This window comes from Cupressus sempervirens, chromosome 10 (genome assembly GCF_028749045.1).
Source record: "Cupressus sempervirens isolate cs-2001-9-10 chromosome 10, ASM2874904v1, whole genome shotgun sequence".
Lineage (NCBI taxonomy): Eukaryota > Viridiplantae > Streptophyta > Pinopsida > Cupressales > Cupressaceae > Cupressus > Cupressus sempervirens.
This window is the reverse complement of record NC_143127.1, coordinates 971,132,295-971,153,564: the sequence shown is the minus strand read 5'-3', so window position 1 is coordinate 971,153,564 and position 21,270 is coordinate 971,132,295. Positions and strand designations below refer to the sequence as shown.

Here is a 21,270-nt window from a genome sequence, read left to right as displayed (position 1 = left end):
AGAGGTTTCATAACTACCTTATTCAAATTGACTTCCAGAGAACTAATTATAACAATAGCTTGTACATTAAGGAAGGACTAGATAACAAGATTTTTTTGGTAGAGATATTTGTGGATGATACTTTGTTTATAGGGAATGATGATCTATGCAAAGAATTTTCAGAGCAAATGAAAAAAGAATTTGAAATGCCTATGTTTGGTGAAATTAAGTTCTTTGTTTGTCTTTAGATACAGCAGAGCAAGAATGGTATCTACATTACTTAGTCTAAGTATATCAAGGAGATACGCAATAAGTTTGGTATGGAAGATTGTAAACCAGTTGGAACCCCCATGTGTACTAGATTAAAACTTACCAAAGATGATGATTCAAAAGAGGTAGATCAAACCTTATATACATCAATGATTGGAAAATTACAGTATGTAGTTCATACAAGGCCTAATATTGCTCTTGCAGTTGGTATAGTGGAAAGATTTTTGGCAAAACCTAGCGAAAATCATATGATGACAATCAAAAGAATCTTGAGATACTTGAAAGGAACTAAAGATTATGGCTTATGGTATAAACTTGGAGGAAATCTATACTTAAAAGTGTTTATTGATGTTGATTGGGCATGAAACATTGATGACCGAAAGAGTACAAGTGGTGGAGCATTCTTTCTTGGAAAGAGGTTGGTATCTTGGATAGGCAAAAGGAAAAATTGCACATCCCAATCTATAGCAGAGGTAGAATATGTTGCAGCAGCAATAAATTGTTCTAATATTGTTTGATTTAAATAGTTGTTAGAAGGAATGAAAGTTGAGATCAAAGAACCATTTTTCATGTTTTGTGATAATACAAGTGCAATTAACATATCCAAGAATCCAGTGATGCATTCCCAAACCAAGCATATTGCTATAAAATATCATTTTGTTAGGGAATTGGTGTAGAACAAAGAAATTAGATTGAAATATGTCCATACAAAAGAATAGATTGCAGACATATTCACCAAGCCATTACCTAAGGATGCATTTTTGTATATAAGATCTGAAGCTCACTAAAATAAAGTTTTGCTGATCCATCAATAGCAACCAAGTTGAAGATCTATCAGTTGATGCGACATAGTCAAGAGGACATTGCATATAAATTAGTACTCAAGGTACATTGATACTCATTTGGTATGTGTTGTCTTTGGCATGTGTTGTCAAAGAGGGAGAGTTTACTATCATATCTTTCTAAAATTTGTTTGAGAGAGAGTTTACTATTTGGAGAAGAACCTATGTAATTCCTTCACAGAGGGAGATTATTGCATTAGACAAGTTTGTGGCATAAAATCTAAGAGGGAGAAAACTTTCTATCAAAGAAAATCTTGTTTTCAAATTTCATTATGCTATGACATGTTGTGTTTCCATCAATGCCAAAGAGGGAGATTGTTGGATACAATTGTCTAATTGTGTGTTGTCCTCAATGTTACACAAATGTCATATTAGTTGGTAAACAGTGCTTACCAAGCTCATTTGATCAGCAAGGCAATTTTTCTTGTCTACCAAGCATTCCTAGAGATTACTCTATGAAAATAGTGTCTACCAAGCTCATTCGAGCATCGAAGGAAAATATGGTAGAAAGCAGTGTTAATCGAGCTCTCATGGTTAATGAAGGAAAAGATGATCAGAGTTAGTGTCTACCAATTTCACTTAGCTGCCAAAGGATTTTGCAAGTTTGTAGTGTTAACCAAGTGTTTGTTGGTTAACACAGGAAATTATTTCAAGATCAGTGCTTACCAAGTAGGGTCGGCCAATGAAGGATTTTGTTGATTTGAGAAATGAAGTTTAATTTATTTCAAGTATTGATTCTAGCTGACTGTGGTAATTTTTATTGGTCATTGTAACTTGTAATTGAGCCAACTTGATAATCTAAAAGGTATAAATATAAGGTCAAGTTGAGATTCTAAAGTATGAGTGAATATGCAAGTGTATTGATTGTTTGGAGAGGAAAGTGTGAATGAACTTGAAGGATGGTCAAATATCTTTGAGGAGTAGCAAAGTCATATTCAATTAGGAAGGATCTAGTGTGAAGCAGAACAGATATTTGTAATCAGCAATTCAGTTGCATCTCATTCAGGTCATTTCATTGTTACTTTCTTACCACTGTAGCAATAATTCTAAAATCTCTTAGCAGAGTTGGTTTAACAGCTAGTTTTAAATCCTCTAACAAGGTGATAGTTCCATTGAATTATTTTAGGACCTCTTGCAAGGCCACTCCTAACGAGGTGATTAAATCCTCTAACAATGTCACACTTAACAGTGTGTTTTGTAACCTTTAACCAGGTTGGCTCCTAATAGGGCTCACTTCAGAAGAGTGAAAATCAGTAGCTAGTTACTTGGTGGTTTTTCCTATATTGGGTTTCCATGTTAAATCTTGGTGTCTCATGTGTTCATGTTATTTCTTTTATGCTTGCATGTTAATAACTATGAATGTTTAAGATCAATAATAAGTAACATACACTGCATTTACCAATTTACAACATTTTAAGTATGTTTACCAAGTGACAGCAGTAACTAGTTTTATTAGATATCTAAGGAATCTGTGGATTTTTTTTTGTGGTAACTGATTCACCCCCTCTCAGTTACTCCATCTATATTTCCAATAGTGTCCACTTGGAAAACTTCCCCAAGAAATTAAAAGCATCTCTCTAATCTACCCCCTCAACTGATAAATCAAATCCTTACTCATTTTGCCTTCCTAAAGCACAAAGTATCATAGATATTTGATGGAAATCATAACTGATTGCAAAAGAAAAAAATCTCTAAGAAGCTCCATCAAAAAGAAAAGAAATAATGAGAAACTAGAGGCAAAATACATCATTATGCATCAAATTTTGAACAAACTAAGCCAACTACACAAATCAAATGTATCCCAATTGAATTCTGTAACTGCATTGATTAAATCATTTCCTGCAACTAAACATCCCATTAAAAATACAAAAACACCTATAGCATGCACAAATGACCACTTGTGCAAAAAGCAACTCTAGAATCAAAAAGTTCATCTCTTGCCGATTCCAACGATATATTAGAGTGCATATTTTAGGTAAAAATTTTGCCTCTAGCAAACATTTGAAAAATTGGCCCACAACTATGAATAGAGCAATTAAAAGAATTGAATTTGAATTTTTTAAAACATTTCTATAGTCTGCACTATAGAAAATCACCATTTAAAACAAAAAATTTCAAATCTAGAATGCACGTTCAGAACTAGAAATAAACAAAAAAATATATACCCTTATACCTCACTTGACCACCCATGTGACACCATGTGTCAAATAGTGATAGGTCATCTAGTCGCTGGCTAGTCCCATGACACCCACAACCTCTAGCCAAATTTTAGCTTTTCTAGGAGCTCACCATGTCATTTGCCCAAGAAACCTCCTATTTTCCAGTGGCAACATGGCGACCACTAGATTCTGGCAAGTTTTTCGACGAGTGTACTTGGTCAAATTTTGTTATTCTGGCAAGTTTTTCGACGAGTGTACTTGGTCAAATTTTGTTTACCTCATTTTTCCATTTGGCCATGGTAGGCCTCTCCTTAGATTCTATGGCTTACAAAAGCTGATGTCGTATTACACACTAAGCTATGTTAGTGTTTTAGTATTTAAACATTTAAGAAAACACCTCCATAGTGAATGTGGGAAAAATCGATTTTATTTCCCTCTTTTACAATTTTTTTCTTTGTTAGTGGTGCTCCTTCTGTGGTTGGTCATTTCTCTAACAACCCTTTCCTTTGTGTAGGGTGCTCCTTCTTGACGTGCCTACTGATGGTCTTCTCACTTGAGCAGAGGTGGACATCTAGTGTTTTAGGCTACTATCAAGCCATCTCTCCTGCTTGCAGAGCTCTCTAATTTTTAAACTGAAAGTCATAGTACTTGGATAAAGCCCACTTCCACGTATTTCCTCTAGAAATTTGGTAGTATCTTCCATTTCTGGTGGGCCCAGATAAAGACCACTAAATCTACACCTATCGAACTTCGTTGCATGCTTTGCATTCTCTATGGCACTCGATTGACTAACATTAAGGCGAGCATGGGAATGAAAGCAAAGACTTGCTTCTACTGCAATCAAGGCTCCTACCCAATAGAATTAGAACTCCCGACAACTAATCTCCTTATGTCGTATCCTATCTTACAGCTTCAAAGGTGTCTCCCTTTGACTTCTGTTGTTGTTCTCCTTACGTAGAGTTCTCCCTACCATGATTTGATGTGCTCCCCTATAGATTCCTCTTTACTATCGCCTTCCATCTATGGTGGTCTTCTTTGACTATGGGGTTGTCTTCACATCTCACGTTGCAGCTTTTCTCCTCTCATGTTTTGCCTTTCTTGATTTTTGTTTGATGTGGGCTCCTTGTTTCGCTTCAGATATGGTAACCCACTTTCAGCACCATCTTTCTCTGATGGCGCCTTCATTTTGTATGCTGCCATGGATATTTCAAATGCTGAGCCATTCTCTTGTTCAACACATCATCCTCCTTTTTGCTATCCACATCACATTCTTTCCTCACGTGCACTTTGCATAGATTCCCCAAGCTATGGGAGTTGTATGGCAGATCTTGCCACAAAATTCCTGCGCTTTCTTCTCTTCAACCTCATGGGTCTGCCCTGTCGTTCCTTCACTTCTAGGGATTTGAAAACCTGTTTATAGAGGTCCCGAGTTCAATTATTGGAATGCCCCATTGTTGCACCTTCTTGCACCCTACGACCATGTTAACACATTGACCATTTCATTGGGCATGAAGCGGAAAATTTGTAGATTTAGTAGGTTTCCACAAAATAGACATGGGCATTTGGTCTAGTTTTGTGTACTTTTAAGTTTAGCTGAATGTGGCTTTATTAAAGTCCAAGCATGGGTAAGGGACTCTTTATCACTTGGGTGTTCCACCTATTATGACAACTTTCAGCATTCTCAAGAAAGCTTTGAAAAAGAAAAGCTTCAGATGCAATCCCAATGCACTCAAAAAACCCACTTACAATAAATCCAATTATTAACTCCACATTCTTTGTGTACAAGGAAATATTAACAACTAATATATTATAACATTTCTTTTAAAACTTGATGCTCATTAATCTGCTGAATCTACACCTTCATAACCTCATGACATTCGGAACATGGATGTTTTATATTGCCTCTTTGATTATATTCAACTTTCTCTTATTTAATTGTGCATAACTTTCCCCTTTTACAACATCTTTTATTCGCCTTGAAACTTGTCAATCCTAGCCGAATTAGTCAAGCCCTAAAGTAGGTCTGGCTAAAAAAAACTTCTTGTTTTTGAATAGCTGACACTGTCAAATTGATCTCCTAAACATGCTCGATTGACTGGATTCAAATTTGAGTACCAGTCTGCCATTAAAAATTTATTTTATCATTTTCTGTAGACTGTTAATTTTAACACCAATGGGTCCTTTGACTGGCCTTAAAAACTAACCCAAACACCTAACCAGGCTTTGAAATCAAAACCACTAATTCTTTATTCCACATAGTTTCACCCTATTGAATCTCATCTCATGAAGAATTCTTAGTCAAAAGATATTGACTACTGAAGTTTCCCTTTCAGAACTACTTGCAAGAAAAATTGTCAGAAAACCATAAAACGCGTTTGAATTTGGCTTTGAAAATAGGGCAAACTGACACTTGGCAAAATGGGAATTGGGGCATTGATTCATTGTCATGAGGAGTGTATAAATCTGTCATTAGGGCTCATGATAAATAGATGAGTGAAAATGCCGATCAGTCAAAGTGGGCTACTTAAATTTGCAGACTGGAAATAATGGCAGAAAAACATTTTTTGCAAACATAATTGACCTAGGAAGGTGTGTACACAGATTCATCAGGATTTGAAAATTGTCACACTTAAATTATTTTTAGAGGATAACACAATGGTACAATCCATTTTATCTCACCTATCATGGATTTTGTGTTATGACATCACGAAAAGGGGTACTGACCAATTTGCCTTTCTTGACACCAGTAAAAAGATAGAAATTACATTTGGAATCACATTTGAAAACTGATCAAACGGATTTTTCATAAGCTCAAAATTGAAACATAATGTGTCTTTAACCTGTAAAATGTAGTGCAATAGGAATTTTTGCATTTCAATCAAGTGGGTCAAAGTTATAACAAGTCAAACAGGGCCTCCTAGAATTTTGAACAAGTCACATTAGCATGACAACAATAAATGACCAACTTTGAGGGATTCGAAACTCAGTCAAATGGATTCAAAAAAACTCAAAATATGAAACATGGGCTCTTTGGTATGGACACTAAACACTCCCAAAGTGGTGAGTCATGAAAAATTACTAGGTGCGAGATATTTAGTTGCAAACACAGCCTCCTGTCACTATTTAACACTTCAGCAAAAATGCAAAATTGGGCATTGCTCAAAATAGGACTTCAGAGAATGGCTAAGAGTGGAAATTTATCTTCATGGGATGCATAGACATAGTGAATGCATGGTGTTAGAAACATTAAACAACTCATAGGCCTCAAATGGATGGTCGGGTACACATGCATCAAAAAGCACTTATAGGGCTTAATTTTTCAATGGTACTCAAAATTGGGGCTACAATTTTGAATCCCAAAAGATTTGAGCCAATATTATTTATCCATAAAAAAAGAATGAATAGAGGGTTCACCATTCCAAGAGTCCCTCTAAAAATGTGCTATCCTAATATTGCCAATTTGCCACATTAAGTGCCCTATGATTACCTCTCAACTTTGCCATATGTTCCCATAAATGAGATCTTGTCGATGTATTGGGTACCATCAAAATCCTATTTGGATCCCAACTATCAAGATACTTAGCAACCATAATCCTATACCATGGTTTCTCAAGAGATATGTACAACTTCCAAATCAATTTCTCTCCCAAAGCTTGATTCTGTAGGGACATTTTTCAAAGAACTACTCCCTCATCCTCTTTTGGCAAGCAAGTAATATCCCAACTAATGAGGGGAATCTTCTTCTCATCCTTTACACCTTCCCAAAGAAACTTCTTGAATATACTTTCCAAGCCATTAATCACTCTACTAGGGAATTTATAAACTAATAAATAATAAATTGGGATAGTAGATAAAACTAATTTGATCATTAAAATTCTCCCCGCCTGAGACAACCATCTATTTTTCCAAGATGAACCTTTTCCACAAAATTTTTTAATAATGTCCTCCCAAAATATTTTATCTATTCATCTCACAAATAAAGGTATCCCTAGTTATGTAATCACGAAAATATCTTTCTCAAAACCAAAAATCTTTGAAATGGCATTCCTCCTATGATTGGTAGTGTTGAGGAAATAAATCTTTGATTTATGAATCTTCATGCACTGACTCGATTGCCTTGCATAAGTATCTAATACTTCTTTAATAATCTCTACCTCCTTAGTAGTTTCCTCCCCAAAAAAAATTGCATCATCTACAAATTGAGAATGTGAGAATGGCTCCAAACTATTGTGTACAAAAATACCTCTCCATATGTCAATCAATGTCTATATTTTAATGAGTTTGCCCAAAAATTCTACCATCAATACAAAAAGAAAAGGGGACAAAGGATCTCCTTGACATAACCCATTAGTAGCTTCCACAAACTAACTAATTAAAAAATATGGAAAAATTAACTGACAACATACAAAAAGATATTTATCTCATCCATTCTTGTGAGAAACTAATTCTAGAAAGAACTTGCCATAGGAATTGCAATATAACTTTATCATATGCTTTGCTAATATCAAGTTGGACAATCATACCTAGTTTCTTTAAGGATTACAAACTATGAACTAACTCATCTGCCATAAGAATGCTATCCACAATTTCTCTGCCTAGAATGAATCCATGATGTTCTTTAGAGATGATCTTGTTAAGAATCTCCTTGAGTCTATTAGCCATTTCTTTAGACAATATTTTTTAAAGAGCATTACAAAGTGAGATAGAACGAAAATCATCCATAGAAAGGCACTTCTATTCCTTGGGAATCAAAGCGATAATTGTGTTATTCAACTCCTTTAAAAAATGCCCCTGTTTCATAAAAGGTTCCACCATTTTGAGAAGATTGGAACCCATGAAATCCCAAAATTTCTAAAAAAATTCTAAAGGAAAGCCATTTGGCCCTACCACTTTTTAGGAAGGATTATCAAAGGTGTCTTTTTCTATTTCCTATAAAGTAAAAGGCTGCATGAGCCATGAGTTACCCTCATCATTTATGATTTTTTCTAGCAAGTTATTAGCGAGTTTGAAGAATTACTAATCTCTGTATCATGTGAGGCTCCTAATAAAGCTTGAAAATGACCTATCACAAAATGTTCTATTTCTTCTGGGCTATCAAAACACCTCCCCTACCCATTTTGTATGCTACTAATACTATTTGAAACTCTCTTCAATTTGATAGAGGCATTGATTTTTTTTTAATTCAAATCCCCCTCTTGAATTCATATCTTCCGTGACTTATCTCTCCAGTATATTTCTTCTCTATGTAGTAATTCCATAAATTCATTTTTAAGAGATTGCTCTTTTTAAAATTCCTCTTTAGATATGTCACCAATAAATACAATCTAGTTGAGATCTTCAAATTTAGCCTCCACCCTAAGATTTTCTTGAAAAATATTTTTAAATGTGTGCTTATTCTATAATTTTATTTTATTTTTGATCCACTTAACTCTTTGAACAAAAGTGTAACTCGAAGTACCCTTATAAAAGTTAATGTCTTTCCATCAACCTTCGATATTGGTAAGAAAGCCCTTGTCCCACTACTACATATTCTAGAAATGAAAGCTACTTTTAGGACTCCTAACATCATTCAAAAAACTCAATTGAATAGGGAAATGATCAAACAAGGAAAAACAAAGAATGCTTGCATCTAGATGGATGGAGGAGTTGATTCATTATGGCCCTATCAAAAATCTATCCAATCTCTCACAAATCCTAGAAAAAAATTCCCTTCTATTAGTCCAAGTAAATCTACCATTAGTTGGTACCACATCAAATAATTTTTTCTGAACCATGAAATCCTTGAAATTAGCCATGACTTGATTTGACATTCTCAATCTACCCACCTTGTCCTCCAAATCCAAAATTGCATTAAAGTCTCCAGTAACTATATATTTATCATCCTTAATATCAGAAATCTTAGAAGATATAGTTGTCCACAACTGTGATTTGGCCTCTATTTTGATCAGACCATAAACATTAAATATATGGAAATTGAGATTATCCTTTTTGCATAGTACTCTACCATATAGCCATTTTTCATGTTTTTCTGATTTGTGCATCTGAGCAGACTTTGGCTTCCACAACAATCCCAAACCCACCCTCATCCATTGGTAGCCTAAAAGTATCCTTCACAATTATTGCATGAACAAAGAAAGCTAAGAGCTTTTTCCAAAAAAAAAATATTTTCTTGCAAAAGAACAATATCACTATCAAATTTAAACAACTTTTATTTTATCAAGCATATTTTTTCAAGAGCCAAAAGGCCCCTGATGTTCCAAGTAACAATCCTCATTTCTCTCTAAGGGAGATCCCTGCTCCCTTGGTCTTCTTCATGAAATCTACCAAGATAACAATCCTTTTTTCCCTGGCCCTATCCTCTCTTATCTACCTGTGCAATCTCCTTCCCCTTCAATCTTTGGCTTTTCCTAAAAGAACATTAGCTAACTGACTTATCACTCTTGGTTTAGCTAACTGACTTATGACTCTTGGTTCTATATTTTCTAAATCATCACCCAACTAAAAAATTTCCAATGAATCCATATCACATTCTATCCCCAAATCTGAATGAGCCTTTTGATTTTGAATCTTTGTCAGTTTCTTCAATTTATCCTCCTTCTCCTAAACATGTTTGGAACATTCTCCTTCCTCCAATGGAGTGATATCTAGAGTAGATAGAGGTGGATTATGTGGTTCCTTTGTAATTATTTTCTAAACCATTTTTGGTGGATTTTTTTAGGTAGCCATGCTTTGGTAGACTTCACAAATGCTCGAAAATTCACCCTGGTATGGGATTTTAGGCCACATATATCGCACACCGTGGAAGATGTTTCAATTTCAACTTTTTGTTTCCAAGAACAATTTCCTCAATACATAAAAATGAAGGAAGGAATGGACTAAACCACTACAATATTTATATGTGCATATAGATAGGAATCATTATCAATAATTATTTCATCAACCTCCAAAACCATCTCCAAAAATTTCCCTATGCATTCAAAATCTAGAATCTCCCTAATAGTCTAATGGTAAATTTTGTACAACCAAATCCATATGGGCTTTTGGTACACTGCTAATGGAGATGGATCAAATTTTTTTGCCATGGTTGCAAATATAAAGGAAGCAACTAACAAATTCCAATTTTGTTTCAGGATTTGTTCTCGCTCCTCAACATTTTTTTAAATGGCTATTGAAAAGCCCTTAGGAATAAATTTGATAACAACTTCCTTACTCCATTCGTCCCAGACCCATTCTCTGATCAATTGTCTCTTCAAACTATCTCCCACAAATTTACCAATAATTGTTGATTTCTCCCATATCATTCCATCCTCCTTGGTTTCCATAGGAAGTTCAATAGCTATGTTTTTCGCATTGTTCCTCGAGTCCCTCCTGGATTGATTAGGTTTAAATGCCTCTCTCTACCATTCCTCTATTCAAAAATGTCATTGTTGAAATTTCTTTTCCATTCACCATTTTGCATTCTTAATGATCGGGAATAATATAATCATTGTATTTTCTCTAGCTATGTGATTCCATTCTTAACTCTTCGACCACCCTTCCAAGGATTATGTTGATGATAATTCCCATTCTATTTGCATTCAAGTGATGGAAGAATAAATAAAATAAAATAATTATTATGTTCAATTTGAAATTTTTTAAGAATATATCAAAAAAAAATTCCAAATAATTTTTTATTTAAATTTTATATTTGCACAAATTAAACTTTATACTATATTAACAAATTGAAACAAAAAGTTTATATAATGAATCAAAACTTCCTAGAGAATCTTAATATCTCTTTTTCAATTTATCTTAAATTTTGCATAGCATAATTGAAAAGTGCTAATAAATAAATACTATATCATAGTAATGACATTCTAGTATCTTTTGAAAACTATATGCGATATACTTTAGAGCTTTCCAATTGGATACTTATCAGTCCTTGCCTTTCATACCAATCATTATATTGTATGGTCTACCCTATTTTTCCCCTTACGATTATTTTTCATTTCATTTATAATTTTTGGGGATTGGTTCTCTAAATATTGAATGTAGGGAGATAGAAGATGGACAAGAATCCAAAACACTTATTGAACTCCCATTGGTACTTCTTCCTTCATTTAATCAACTCTATCTACCATGTCACCTTTCTTTAGTAGACACAAAGAGTTTGAATGCCTTTGCTTAGTCTTAGTGTTTGTGTCCTATGAGATATTAGGGGATCAAGGTACTTCTAGATTCAAAGAAGAGTTGGTCCCTCCCTTTATATAGGAGTTTCTTATCATTAAACTTGAGTGATTTTATTAACTAGTAACCACAAGGAGATAAATGGCCCAAATTGATTCATAGCAATTTCTACAACTCTTGCTACTTCTCACCCTATCCCCTCCCACCCTAGCCCCATAGAACCAAGATTTGATTCAGGGGATAGTTTTGGATTTCATGAGTTAGCGTTGTTTTATATGATTGAGAAATAGTTTGCATAACTATTCTTCTAGGTCAACCCTTCATGATGAATTACAAAGAAACAAGACCACTTGACTAATACAATATATATATATATATATATATATATATATATATATATATATATATATATATATATATATATATATATATATATATATATATATATATATATACACACATTATTTTAGTCTCTCCTATTATCTTCCCCTATCTATCTATATGTCATGTCCCCATTGCCCTATCTTCCCTCCCCCATGATGAATGTATTTCATATATGTGTTGTAAGATGACTATTCATATTGCTAAAGGTATATATGTTGTTCTAGTAAAAAAATGAAAAGGTTTAAAACTATGGCTTCAAGAGCCCATTCTCAATTGCTTACACATGAAAACAATCAATGCTAGATATCAAAATACCAAAGTTTGAGTGGAAGTGCTAAAAAAAAAGGGAAAAGATATTTTCTCCATCTTTTCTTTGAAATTACTAAGATCAAATGCAATATTATTTCTTGTGGTACACATATGAGAAAACATACCAACATAAGAGATTTCACTCAAATCTTTCAAAACCCTACTTGGGGTGGTGACGAAGAGAGAACACAAGAAGAGAGTAAAATTATAGTGCTAAAATCAAAGAGATTCTTTTATTTAGTTTATGTTTATTTTATCCTCAATGAGAGAGTGGAACTATAAGGCATTTTTTAGCATTTTTCTCAATTTTTTTTATCTTAGAACCATGGATTTTTTGAGCTCTTATACTTTTGTTAAGTGTAAATATTTATATAGTTCTATGTTTTTCATAAATTTTAATTGTAAAATAATATTATTAAATGATAAAATTATAAAATATTTTATTGGTAATGTTCATAATAGTAAAATATAGAAAAGAAGTATCTTTGGTTGACTCAAAAGGAGGATTCAAAACTTTATGAGTGTACTAAGTGTTCATAACATCTTTGACTTGGTTTTTGACCATTTAGGAACATGAAAATGGTATCTAGAGAAATGATATTTGCTAATAATAGGAAGATAACATATTTTAATTATAAATATTTATAAATTAAGAGTATAAATAATAATATGTTTAATATATAAAAAATGCTAATTATAATCTTTTCTTTTTTTTCATTTGTTTTCAAATGTTAATTATATACTATAATCTGTGTTTTTCTTTTCTTTTCAAATGTTACTATATAAGGTTATGTCCTTCGTAAAGTTTCTTGAACATTCTCATTAAGCAAATCCTTTGTGAAATTGTGATATTACTATAGGATTCAACTTGTAGTTTATGAGTAAACCCCATTAACCCTATGTTGTATGTGTAATACAAACATTAATTGTAAATTAATTTATGTTAAAATTATATTTATTTAAAAAATTATTATTATTAGTAAAATTAATTTGAATCATAAATATTTAATATTTTTTATGACATTATTTTAAATTTCAAGGTTCACTATTATTAAATAGTAGTTCCTGCTACTTACTAAATACTAAAATATATTAAACATAATTATAATAAAATAATATTATAGAGAGCCCACCCAAAGTCTAGCAGTGAACTAGGGTGACTTCCATATAGGAAGTCTTAAGTCCCACTCTCGCCTATTAATATACGTGGCCTAGCCCACTTTGCCAAAAATAAATATATTTAGGATACATGACATTAATGTGTTTAGTAGCAATTATATGTGGAGATTATAAAATACTTAAATGATAATTTTTTTTTTTTTGATATGCAACAACAGACTTAGAGTTTTCTTTTATGGATTTTGAGTATAGATTGGGGTGATTATGAGTTCATTTCTAGTTCAATATCAGTTGAGAGGACAAGACTCCATCAGTGAGTAATAAAAGTTATAGAAAAATTAAAATAATGCATTAATATGATTTAAAAATTATTTATCATTCATTTAGTCATTTTTTTGGGCAACTAATAATTATTGACCAATAATTTAGTCATTTATTTGATCATTTATATAGTCACTTATCTTTGTCTAACATTGTGATTTTACCTAATGACTAAATTAGTCATTTATTTAATCACTTATAAAATACAAAATATTATTAGAATTTGATCATTTTTAGTCACACCACTAAAATGTTTAGTCACAAAGTACATTTGTTTCCCAAAATTTTACTAGTGGTTACTAGTTTTGTACATATTATGGTTTTGGTCTTGGTAGTTTTGCATTTAGACATTGGGATACTTGGTTTGGAGGATTTTGAAATTAAGAAAGGGGCTAAACACATACTATATACTTTTAGCTATTTTACATCATTTTGTTTATGGATCAGCACCCATTTTTGGCTGCTTTTAATTTCTAAAACAAATAAAATAATTTTATAGTTAAACACTTCTATAGACAATAAGACTATAATACAAAAGGGTTTTTATTTAGTAATAACTTAAAGTATTGCAATCCCTTGCTCTAGACTTAGATAATTCATAATCAGTAAGAAAGCTAACAAATATCAACAATAAGAATGAAAATTATGCATTTTTTTTTGGTGTGCATGAGCTTTAAAAAAAAATGTATATTGTCTAAACCATCAATCTAGAAATATTGCTCACACATATAAACATAAAAAATGTTTAAAAAACTAAAATTGTATTAAAAAAGATAGCAATATTAATTTTACATCTATTTAGATTTTCAATAAACTATCATAGAATATATTTTCAATAAACTATCACATTGCAAAAAAATATCTTTGTAATGATAAACTATCATTATTAATCCTAATTATAAAATATAACATCGTATCTTTTACATTAATTACTTTCCAAAATGTCATTTATTTACCCAACTGTATATTACTAATGAATTCTCAACAAATTGCAGTTGCATTATTTAATTAATGATAAATTTAGATAGAAGGACAAGTTCATCTCTGTAACTAGATATACTTATTAATGGTATTGCCTAATGCTCGAATTTAATTGGTAAAAAAATGGCGGTTTTCTATCTCCCCGCTCGATTTTCAAAACTGCCATTCAAGCTGCCATTAATTATTTTCAGGTTTTTATTTAGCTAGCCTAAATTTAGATAAAAGTAATTTTTAGTTCTACATCTATAAATCATTATTACCAGAGATGAAGCATTGACGAGTGCTTGTGTTTAATTGCTGGCTTTGCAATATGTTAACAATGACACAGTTTTATTATTCAATCAGGTTTCTGGTGTGTCTTGCATGCGTATTCTTATCAGATTCGATAACAACCGCAGAGCTTCACAAATACACCTTCAATGTAAGTTAGCTAATCCGCTCCTATTTCCCCGTAACAAACGAAATACAACATTCCACTGCCCTTCAAGTTTATTTTGCAGGAAGGATGTTTTGCTTCAACTCGTTTGAAATTTTGTATTGTTTTTTTTTTAACTGTGTTTATTTTTAGGTCAATATTTGAGATCCTACTCAGTGATTCATAATCAAAAGATTTAATGATCAGATTCAATGATCTATGGTCTATCAACATTTTTTCATACCAGAGTCCTTTTTGAAGAGTTTGGTGTAATGATAAAGAATAAAATCTGTTTTTGTTTTGGATTTGAACAGATTGAGGAGACTTCTGTTACGAGGTTATGTCAGACGCATAAAATAATAACAGTCAATGGACAACTTCCAGGGCCGACTCTGTACGTCAACAATGGCGACACATTAATTATTGATGTTTACAACAAAGCCAACTACAATGCAACCATGCACTGGTAGAGCCAGTTTCTTAAACTTACACACATTTCAGTATAGTTTTTTGGACTATAAATGGAATTTTCTGATACAATACTCTTTCTTATTGCAAATGTTTAGGCATGGAGTAAGACAGATTCGTTCGGCGTGGGCTGATGGACCAGCCTATATTACACAGTGCCCAATACAGCCTGGTGGAAATTTCTCATACAAATTTAGTATTGTTGGACAGGAAGGAACGTTGTGGTGGCATGCCCATATTTCATGGCTCCGTGCAACAGTTCATGGTGCACTTGTCATATATCCTCAGCAAGGCCACTTTTATCCTTTCCCACAGCCTCATGCTGAGGTTCCCATCGTGCTAGGTAATATACTCCAACTACTTTCACAACAGTGTGAGTAAAAGTTTGAAATTCATTAAAAGCTTTCCTTGAATGAACTATGTAGGTGACTGAATTATAACTTCAAAATCATTGAATGAATTCCTGGAAAGTTTGGTTGATCTCTGTCTGTGACCGGTTAAGATGATATGCATGGTTGTATTAGTCACATAAAAGAGTAAGTATATTTAATATCTGATTCAAATTCGTAATGAGTTGCATTGTAGTCATCAAGATCAGTGATAGTTTAATTTACAATTAGGCAATTGTATTCATATTGTCTTAAGTATGTTTTTACAAATTGAGAGTTTATTTTTAATACATTTGTATTCATACTTCTACTATAATCTTTTACAATGTTGTTTATTCATTTTTTAAATATATTTTTTAAATCAAATGTTTTTCTTTCTTAAATATTATATTAAAAATAGTTGATAAAAGATGCTTTAATCTACTTTATATATATTTTTATTTCAATATTTCTATATATGTCATAGAATCTCATACATATTTTTCATACATCACATTCTTAGACATTTTTTAGAATATCATAATTGCTATACCAAAAATTGAGTGTGGCACATAGAATGTCTAATTGTTTTCTAAAGATAGTAGTGTATTCTATGACAGTTAATAAATTGAAACAGAAAATATTAAATTAATTTTACTACTTTCTCATTCATGTAATGCTTACATCACTTGTTCTTTAACATAGGTAAAATTTAAACACTAATTTCTTAATAGAGTTTTAAAAATTAGCCCCCTATTATATAACAAGTTGTAAATAATAACTGAGGTGATTCAACATTTTGACATCAAGTTCTAGTCTACATGTTATTTAAAAGACATTTATTGTTTGTTTTAATAATTCTATAATTTATAGTTGAATATTTATACATATATGTTACTTTTCTGTTGAGTAAATATGTTTGATGGTACTAATTAAAATATATACATGTGTATTCATTTTCTGTCATTATAGAATCTAAGCTGAGCTATTCTTTCAAGTTCGGTAATTTTTTTGAAATTTGTCTATACACTCTCATCTTGTTCTATGGATCGATCACCCTTACACATCACACACTAAGGAAAGAATTAAGAAAAAAAGAAAAAGTTAACTTTGACTATTTAACACTTTATCTAAGAATTAAACTTAGTGTATTATGTTAAACGATCAGCTATGGACAGTACCCAAACCCAACTTTAACTTTAAAAAATTCATCTAATACATAGGTGGATTTGAATTTTATTTGGCAGGAGAATGGTGGAACATGGATCCCATCAAGGTTGAATATGAAGCAAATATCACAGGAGCTGCACCAAATATATCTGATGCTTTCACCATCAATGGACAACCGGGAGACCTTTATCCCTGCTCAAGATCAGGTCCTAATCTCTTCCCTCACAAGAGAAATAAACGCCTTTAGATTTTCCATTAGAAAAGAACATCAGTTAAAGGAAATCCTCATGTATGCAGGAACATTCCAATTATACGTACAACATGGAAAAACCTACCTTCTGCGCATGGTAAATGCTGCAGTAAACAGTCACTTGTTTTTCAAGATAGCGGGACACAGTCTAACAGTGGTAGCTGTTGATGCCACCTACACAAAGCCATACACAACAGAAGTGATGTTCATTGCTCCAGGGCAATCTACAGACGTTCTACTCACAGCAAATCAGTGGGCGGGCAAGTACTACATGGCCGCAAAGAAATACACAACACAACCAGAGGGCTACTTTGATAACACCACAACAACCGCCATATTAAGCTACGATGGCTTCCAATTCTACACCAATCCAATTGTTCCTAATCTTCCACAACACAACGACACTGCAACGGTCACAACATTTACCCGGGCATTGCGTAGCTTGGTTTCACCGGCCTATCCGGTGGACGTTCCAAAGCACGTAAATGAGAGGCTCTTCATAACTGTGGGTCTCGGTTTGCTTCCGTGTCCAACCGGCGCAACCTGCGGTGGCCCTAATAACACAAGAATCACTGCCAGTATGAACAACGTATCTTTTGTCCTGCCAGACATTTCCATACTTGAATCCTATTACTTCAACATTAATGATGTCTTTACTACCGACTTCCCTTCAAACCCACCTCTTGTGTTTGATTATACTGGCGACGTGCCCAAAAGCCTTTGGGCGCCTGTTTCTGCCACAAAGGTGAAGGTATTAAATTATAATGATGCTGTCGAGGTGGTGTTCCAGGGAACGAATATTTTCCAGGCAGATAACCATCCAATGCATGTTCATGGTTATCATTTTTATGTGGTGGGAGAGGGTTTCGGTAATTATAATGCTCAAACAGATCCACTCACATTCAATCTCATTGATCCACCACAGCGTAATACTGTGGGAGTTCCTGTCAATGGCTGGGTTGCCATCAGGTTCAAGGCGGATAATCCAGGTAATGCATAAATAAATATAATCTAACATGGTTGTTTCTAGAATGTATACATATGAAATATGGCGTATTAAGATGATCTATCTAGTTTCTACAATGTATAGATATGTAAGTTATAATGTATTGTGATAATTCATGTATTGGTATAAATGTTAGGAACTCAGCCCAAAATGCTGCAACTTTCTCATACTTAGCTTTTATGTTACTTGAAACTCTTGCTTAAGGAATAACGTTATTATTATCTGTGCAGGTGTTTGGTATGTGCATTGTCACTTTGATGACCATGTAACGTGGGGATTGAATATGGTCTTTGTGGTGAAGAATGGAGCTACCCGTTTGGAAACTTTGGATCCTCCTCCTCCTGACCTACTCAAATGCTGATCTAGCAATGCCATGGCACCACCTTAGTTTATAAATTAATTATTTACCTCCTTATGTGTAAGAAGTCATGCATTAAGAGTGCCAAATTTACCTCCTTGTATGTAAGAATTGATGCTTTATAGTACTTAATATATTCAACGATGAATAATCAGTGATGAATCCTTCGATTTCCTTTCCATGTTGGACACTTCATGCATTGTTTTAGTAATGACACATTATATTTGAAATTAGACCATGAACCAATCTATGAAATCTAATGTTTAACCTGTACATGGCTATGTCTAGAAGCAAGTAGTTGTGTGTGAATCCATTCGTATAAGGTAATAGAGTTAATCAGAAAGATCTCTTTTGCAGCTACATTCATTTCATTATTATTATCAAAAATAGATGAAAAACAGCTTTATAGCTATGCTTAAACAGTGTTGTTACAATATGTGATAATGTCATGTCCAAAATACGGGGCAAAAATACGTAAATTTTTTTTTTTTTAAAGATTATTACACCACTAAGTTTGATATGTTTGTTTTCACAAGTTAAAGTATAAGTTCACCATTCTCCTAACAATACCGTGACATTTCATTTAGGCTTATATATTCAATGTGTAGGAATAGATTGTTAAATTAAACTTTCATTATCAAATTGATTTCGACGTTTTTTTCTTTATTACATTAATTTTAAACCAATATATATAAATAAATCAAATTATCCTAAACACATAATACTAAACAACTATCTAAACTAGTTACATTATCTAACATCCATCATTTTTTTTAAACACAACATTGTCTACCATAAAACATACTAATCAAATCTAGTTATATATTCAACACTTAGAGTTTAATCTAATAATCTAACTCAATTTTATAACCTTTACTAATTTAAAACATTTCAAAAAAATAACACTAACTTTCAATTTAAGAACAATATAATCACTAACATTAAATTAAACTAATTAACTAATCTCTTCTACTAACTTTAATTAATACTAAAATTCAAATTAACAATACTAATTAAAATATAACATATAATATACAACTAACTTTTATAATATCAAAACCATTATTAACTTTAATGCAATAACATTATCAAATTTTTAAAAAATTACTAAAATCTAATTTTAAAAACATTACAAAAGACACACTTATATTAAAACTAAATTACACTAATTAAACTTTTAACTAACACTATTTAAAAAAAAAAAAAAAAAAAAAAAAAAACTAATATTCAATAATACCAATTAACTTTTAACTAATACTAAAATAAATATAATTATTACTAACTACAACTAAAATTCTATTAAATTCAAAATTACTCATATTTAAAACTTATTAATTAAATTTTTGAAAATAAAACTAACTAAAACAAATCCTAAACTAACCTACCCACCAACCCCAATAACTCCCTACATCCATTAACCCACCCTCCCCCCCCAACACTATCCAACTAAGCCACATCACACCCCTGCCAACCCTAAGTGCTTTAAAAGCATCTGCGCAAGCTTTTAAGCTACCAATCCCACCCTACCAATCCTAACTGCCCCAAGTGGAATTCCACTCTCCCAAGTACAAGACTAAGTGGGTGGAAACTACACATGGCCCAAAGGATATTAGACTTGCATGCCAGCCAATGGATACAATAAAGGTAAGGGTTTTAGTCAAATCAAGAGATGGCCAATGTTTATAATGAAATATTTTTTTCTTTTTTAAACACATTTACTCCCAACTAACATCCTGTCTAACTACCACTAGCCCGCAACGCTCAACTATATATGGAGATATAAAAGAGTAGTAGCTTCAGAATCAAATAAAATAGCAACCATACTACCATGTATTATACTTATAGCCTTGATAATTGTGGCCTGATGCTCAACCTAGTGGTTGTCAACTACTGCAAAAAATTTGTGGGGTCTACCCATATCACCAACTATCAGCTCTAAAATAGCCCCTCTTGCAACCATACTACCTTGTATTATACCTATAGCCTTGATAACTGTGGCCTAATGCTCAACCTGACAGTTGTCAAACTCTGCAAAAACTCTGTGGGATCTACCCATATCACCAACTATCTGCTCTAAAATAGCCCCTCTTTAACCATCAGATGACTGTCCTTGCGGACACTCTAGCTATACAACTCATGCCACCACAAGTCTAGCATGGACCTTGGGTATAAGACCATACACCTTATGATCTAGACTGTTTTGGGCCTCCTGACCTACTAGATCCACTATAACCACCCTTGAAAGATTGCTGAGTCTTTGTTGACTATGACTGTGGGGCCTATACCTTCTAATCCTATTTGGGACCTTGTGAGGGTTTCTATTGTTGTTGTTGTGGTTTCTGCTATTGAGACTATTGGCCCTTAGAGGACCCTACTATATAGTTTTGATTCCCTTTCCAAGGGGTTTTTTGCTAGGTAGAGTTTCGGTTCTAAGACCAATCTCATGACTCCTATCTACCCCAAGTATCCTCAGCAACTAGTGCTATCTCAACCACCTATCTAAAGGTGGTAGGAAAGACCAAACAGATTGGACCCTGGAATGAGAAATTTAGCCCCATGATGAAGTGATGTAATTGCAATTTCTCATCTTTCATGTATTCAACATATGGAAGGAGCTCGAGAAACCTGCTCTCATACTAAGCTACTGTGAGACCCCTCTAATATAGAGAATGAAATTCCTCTATCTGCTTTAGTTTGAAGTGCTT

General features: G+C 32.8%; 1 protein-coding gene across 1 annotated transcript; it reads left to right on the top strand.

Annotated features, from left to right (window-relative positions):
- Positions 1–14,840: 14,840 nt before the first annotated feature.
- LOC149537221 (laccase-3-like) lies at positions 14,841–18,568 on the top strand. Its single transcript, XM_089805263.1, has 6 exons — positions 14,841–14,951; positions 15,260–15,411; positions 15,512–15,756; positions 17,029–17,157; positions 17,249–18,190; positions 18,438–18,568. Exons 1-6 carry the CDS (start codon positions 14,841–14,843, stop codon positions 18,566–18,568), a joined length of 1,710 nt encoding a protein of 569 aa, XP_089661389.1.
- Positions 18,569–21,270: the final 2,702 nt, after the last annotated feature.

Bases quoted from the DNA above. Each gene is read 5' to 3' on its own strand.
- LOC149537221 (XM_089805263.1), top strand. From the start codon at position 14,841: ATGTTAACAATGACACAGTTTTATTATTCAATCAGGTTTCTGGTGTGT. The intron at 14,952-15,259 runs GTAAGTTAGCTA...GGATTTGAACAG, and splicing joins TTCACAAATACACCTTCAAT to ATTGAGGAGACTTCTGTTAC. The intron at 18,191-18,437 runs GTAATGCATAAA...TTATCTGTGCAG, and splicing joins GTTCAAGGCGGATAATCCAG to GTGTTTGGTATGTGCATTGT.